General features: G+C 46.3%; 1 protein-coding gene across 1 annotated transcript; it reads right to left on the reverse strand.

The window, feature by feature from the left end:
- Positions 1 to 229: 229 nt before the first annotated feature.
- On the reverse strand, positions 230 to 5,151 carry LOC137365593 (probable G-protein coupled receptor 139). The gene is made up of 2 exons (XM_068027978.1): positions 5,046 to 5,151; positions 230 to 1,128 (listed from the first exon to the last, which is right to left on the reverse strand). Exons 1-2 carry the CDS (start codon positions 5,149 to 5,151, stop codon positions 230 to 232), a joined length of 1,005 nt encoding a protein of 334 aa, XP_067884079.1.
- Between the last annotated feature and the right edge of the window lie 905 nt (positions 5,152 to 6,056).

Here is a 6,056-nt window from a genome sequence, read left to right on the forward strand (position 1 = left end):
ATATTTGCTGCAACCTGTTTAAATAATATTTATTGTGACCATTTTAAGTGATATTTGATACGATCAGTTTAAGTGATTTTTCTTTGGTCATTTTATGCTGACGACAGACGACAGATTCCGAATTCACAGCAGCAATTTACGATATCGCTAAGCTAGTGATGGAGCATTGGCTGAGCATAAAATGAGGTGGGCTAGATTTCTGATGCTCGAAATGCTTCAGTTTTTCACATTATTTCATGAATCTAACAATTACAGCAAAGGCATATTTCACCACATTCTTCAACTGCTCCCGAAACTTAGTCTGCGCCACTGCATAAATACAAGTGTTTGTGCAGCAACTCAGGAGCTGAAGCATGACTCCCATTTGTTGTACATAAAAAGGTATATATACAGACTGATCTCCCATACTCCACATTCGGATCCATATAGAATACACCATAAACATTGCCCACAACAGTATGAAATTCCCCGAGATGGCAAACAATAAAATGATAGACTTCCTTCGGCTCTCCATCTCTGGGTCTCTGGGACTGTACCCATTGTTGTGGCTCCGAAGTCTCCAGCGGGCTCTACTGGTCACTAAAATGCATTTGACAGTTAAAGAATTGAGCAGTAGAACGAGGACAAATGGAACACATGGGGTTAGAATGTGGTGAAGTGTCTCAATTATCGCCCACATCCGGGATTGTGCAACCTCTTGTGTTACAAAACAAAACCATGGAAGGATCAGCATCATATATTCATTCCTGAACATAAAGTACCAGAAAATATTCTTTAAACAGCTCAGCACAGTCACTGTTCCCAGAACCACAGGCGCCGTTTTCTCGTTGCAATATTTACTTTTCAGCTTCTGGCAACAAATGACCACAAATCGATCAAAGGTGAAAGTGACGGTGAACCAGACAGAACAGTCTGTGGCTGCATAAAGCAGGACGGCGTGAATATTACATACACGGAGGTTCCACATGAAAAGAAGCTGTTCCCGAAAGACAATTGGAATCTGCCTCAGCATCAGGTCAAGGATGATGACCAGTAGATCTGCCGCTGCCATGGCCACCAGGTATTGAGTGACACATTTGGAGAGACCACACTTTTTCCGAGACAGGACCACAATTGTCACCAAATTAACTGTGAGGAACAGAAATAAACAGGAAATTATACATCACTCTGAGCAAAGCTATTAGTTTGACTGAACAGTGAGAACGATTTGCAACTGTATATCCAGTGATGTACTGAAATGTACAAACTAAACTCAAAGTGTACAAAGCTGTAGTCCTCATCACCCTTCGGTATGATGGCGAGTCATGGGTCCCAGATGGCCATCATGTACGCCTTCTAGAGCGCTTCCATCAGCGCTGGCTCTGCATCATCAAGACACACTGGCAGGACCAGATCACATGCATTGAAGTCCTGGAAATAGCAAACATCACCAGCATTGAGGCCATTCTCCGGCAAAACCACTACGTTGGGTGGGTCACATTGCCCAGACGGTCAACAGTTGCCTGACCAAGATCGTGTTGCACGGATAACTGACCACTGGTAAACGGAACAGAGGAGCCTCATGTAAATGTTTCAAGGATACCCTGAACAAGTGTGTGTGCTACACCGACCATCAGCAGTGGAAAGGGCAGGCCATAGATCGTGATGCCTGGATATGCTGCACTGGGTGTGTTACAAGAGTACATCCATTTTTTGGTGTGAAATATGTTTCAAGGACTTACATTTGAATTATTAACATTGATTCATTATGAATCTTGAAGAGATGCTGAACTTTGTGGGTTTTTAAAAAAATAAGTCACCAGAAGCTTCCTGGATTTGGCTTGTAAATAATTCTTAATGTAAAGCACTAGTCTGTGGATAATCACACAAAAGACATTGCTTTTAATTTGGGGAGATGTTTACGAAGAAGTGATAGGTCCTGATTCATTCAGGTCCAGAGGCTTCACTTAGGAACATAGGAGTAGGAGTAGACTGTTCATCCGATTGAAACTGCCCCGACATTCAATGTAATCATGGCTCATCACCCCCTTTGTTGTTGCATCTCTGTTTAAAAAGGCAGCGAAGGATAGACCAAATAATTACAGGCCAGTCAGTCTAACCTCAGTAGTGCGCAAATTATTGGAATCTATTCTGCGCGACAGGATAAACTGTCACTTCGAAAGGTGCAGGTTAATTAAGGATTGTTTTTTTATATTCATTCAAGGGATGTGGGCGTCACTAGCTATGCCAGCATTTATTGACCATCCCTAATTGCCCTTCAGAAGGTGGTGGTGAGCTGCCTTCTTGAATCGCTGCAGTCCATTTGGGGTAGGTACATCCACAGTTCTGTTAGGAAGGGAGTTCTAGGATTTTGACCAAGCGACAGTGAAGGAACTGTGATATCGTTCCAAGTCAGGATGGTGTGTGACTTGGAGGGTAACTTTCAGGTGGTGGTGTTCCCATGTATTTGTTGCTCTTGTCCTTCTAGTTGGAAGTGGTCGCGGGTTTGGAAGGTGCTGTCTAAGGAGCCTTGGTGCATTGCTGCAGTGCATCTTGTAGATGGTACACAATGCTGCCACTGTGGGTCGGTGGTTAAGGGAGTGAATGTTTGTAGATGGTGTGTCAATCAAGTGGGCTGCTTTGTCCTGGATGGTGTCGAGCTTCTTGAATGTTGTTGAAGTTGCACCCATCCAGGCAAGTGGAGAGCATTCCATCACACTCCTGACTTATACTTTGCAAATGGTAGACAGGCTATGGGGAGTCAGGAGGTGAGTTACTCACCTCAGGATTCCCAGCATCTGACCTGCTCTTGTAGCCAAGGTATTTATATGGCTGGTCCAGTTCAGTTTCTGGTCAATGGTAGCCCATAGGATGTTGATAGTGGGGGATTCAGCGATGGTAATGCCGTTGAATGTCAAGGGGCGATGGTTGGATTTTCTCTTGTTTGAGATGGCCATTGCCTGGCACTTGTGTGGTGTCTATGTAACTTGTCACTTATCAGCCCAAGCCTGGATATTGTCCAGGTCTTGCTGCATTTCTGCACGGACTGCTTCAGTATCTGAGGAGTCACGAATGGTGCTGAACATTGTGCAATCATCAGCGAACATCCCCACTTCTGACCTGATGATTGAAGGAAGGTCATTGATGAAGCAGCCAAAGATAGTTGGGCCTAGGACACTACCCTGAGGAACTCCTGCAGTGATGACCTGGAGCTTGACCTCCAACAACCACAGCCATCTTACTTTGCGCTCGGTATCACTCCAGCCAGCGGAGGGTTTTCCCCCTGATTCCCATTGACCTCTGTTTTGCTAGGGCTCCTTGATGGCGTACTCGGTCAAATGCTGCCTTGATGTCAAGGGCAGTCAATCTCACCGGACCTCTTGAGTTCAGCTCTTTTCTCCATGTTTGAACCAAGGCTGTGATGAGATCAGGAGTTGAGTGGCCCTGGCGGAATCCAAACTGAGCGTCACTGAGCAGGTTATTGCTAAGCAAATGTCGCCTGACGGCTCTGTTGATGACATCTTCCAACACTTTACTGATGATTGAGAGTAGGCTGATGGGGCGGTAATTGGCCGGGTTGGACTTGTCCTCCTTTTGGTGTACAGGACAGACCTGGGCAATTTTCCACATTGCAGGGTAGATGCCAGTGTTGGAGCTGCACTGGAACAGCTTGGCTAGGGGTCCGGCAAGTTCTGGAGCACAGGTCTTCAGTACTATTGCCGGAATATTGTCAAGGCCCACAGCTCTTGCAGTGTCCAGTGCCTTCAGTCGTTTCTTGATATCACGTGGAGTGAATCGAATTGGCTGAAGTCTGGCATCTGTGATGCTGGGGACTTCAGGCGGAGGCTGAGATGGATCATCCACTCGGCACATCTGGCTGAAGATTGTTGAAAATGCTTCAGCCTTATCTTTCGCACTGATGCGCTGGGCTCCCACATCATTGAGGATGGGGATATTTGTGAAGCCACCTCCTCCAGTTAGTTGTTTAATTGTCCACCACAATTCTCGACTGTATGTGGCAGGACTGCAGAGCTTAGATCTGATCCGTTGCTTATGGGATCGCTTAGCTCTTTCTATCGCATGCTGTTAAGCAGTTTGGCATGCAAGTAGTCCTGGGTTGCAGCTTCACCAGGTTGACACCTCATTTTGAGGTATGCCTGGTGCTGCTCCTGGCATGCCCTCTTGCACTCTTCATTGAACCAGGATTGGTCTGCTGGCTTGATGGAAATGCTAGAGTGGGGGATATGCCGGGCCATGAGGTTACAGATTGTGGATGAGTACAATTCTGCTGCTGCTGATGGCCCACAGCGCCTCATGGATGCTCAGTTTTGCATTGCTATATAGGTTCGAAATCTATCCCATTTAGCACGGTGATAGTGCCACACAACACGATGGACGGTATCCTCAATGTGAAGGCGGGACTTCGTCTCCACAAGGACTTGCGGTGGTCACTCAAAGAACAAAGAACAGTACAGCACAGGAACAGGCCATTCGGCCATTCAAGCTTGCGCTGATCTTGATGCCTGCCAAAATTAAACCTTCTGCACTTCCGGGGAACGTATCCCTTTATTCCCATCCTAGTCATGTATTTGTCAAGATGCCTCTTAAACGTCGCTATCCTACGTGCTTCCACCACCTCCCCCGGCAGCAGGTTCCAGGCACTCACCACCCTCTGAGTAAAGAACTTGCCTCGCACATCACCTCTAAACTTTGCCCCTCTCACCTTAAACCTATGTCCCCGAGTAACTGACACTTCCACCCTGGGACAAAGCTTCTGACTATCCACTCTGTCCATGCCGCTCATAGCTTTGTAAACTTCTGTCATGTCGCCGCTCCACCTCTGTCGTTCCAGTGAAAACAATCCGAGTTTATTCAACCTCTCCTCATAGCTAATGCCCTCCAGACCAGGCAACATCCTGGTAAAACTCTTCTGTACCCTCTCCAAAGCCTCCATGTCCTTCTGGTAGTGTGGCGACCAGAATTGCACGCAATATTCCAAGAGTGGCCTCAATAAGTTCTGTACAGCTGCAGCATGACTTGTCAATATTTATACTCTATGCCCCGACCGATGAAGGCAAGCATGGCGTATGCCTTCTTGACTACCTTATCCACCTGCATTGCCACTTTCAGTGACCTGTGGAACTGTGCGCCCAGATCCCTCAGCCTGTCCATACTCCTAAGGGTGCTGCCATTTATAGTATACTTCACACCTGCATTAGACCTTCCAAAATGCATTACCTCACATTTGCCAAGATTAAACTCCATCTGCCATTTCTCTGCCCAAGTCTCCAATCGATCTATATCCTGCTGCATCCTTTGACTATCCTCATCACTATCCACAACTGCACCAAGCTTTGTGTCATCCACAAACTTACTAATCAGACTAGCAACATTTTCCTCCAAATCATTTATATATACTACAAAGAGCAAAACTTTCAGCACAGTTCCCTGTGGAACGCAAGTAGTCACATCCCTCCATTCAGAAAAGCACCCTTCCACTGCTGCACTCTGTCTTCTCTGACTGAGTCAGTTCTGTATTGATCTTGCCAGCTCACCTCTGATCCCATGTGACTTCACCTTTTGTACCAGTCTGCCATGCTGGACCTTGTCGTCAAAGGCTTTACTAAAGTCCATATAGATAACATCCACTGCCCTTCCTTCATCAATCATCTTCGTCACTTCCTCAAAAAACTCAATCAAATTCGTGAGACACTACCTCCCCTTCACAAAACCATGCTGCCTCTTGCTAGTAAGTTCGTTTGTTTCCTAATGAGAGTAAATCCTGTCCCGAAGAATGCTCTCCAATAATTTCCCTGCCACTGACGGAAGTCCCCCCAGCCTATAATTTCTTAAATTATCCTTGCTAACCTTCTTAACCAAAGGAACAACATTGGCTATTCTCCAGTCCTCTGGGACCTCACCTGTAGCCAATGAGGATGTAAAGATTTCTGTCAAGGTCCCAGCAATTTCTTCCCTAGCCTCCCTCAGTATTCTGGGGTAGATCCCATCAGGCCCTGGGGACTTATCTACCTTAATGCTTTGCAAGACACCCAGCACATCCTCCTTTTTGATATGTG

Source organism: Heterodontus francisci, unplaced genomic scaffold (genome assembly GCF_036365525.1).
Source record: "Heterodontus francisci isolate sHetFra1 unplaced genomic scaffold, sHetFra1.hap1 HAP1_SCAFFOLD_279, whole genome shotgun sequence".
Classification (NCBI taxonomy): domain Eukaryota; kingdom Metazoa; phylum Chordata; class Chondrichthyes; order Heterodontiformes; family Heterodontidae; genus Heterodontus; species Heterodontus francisci.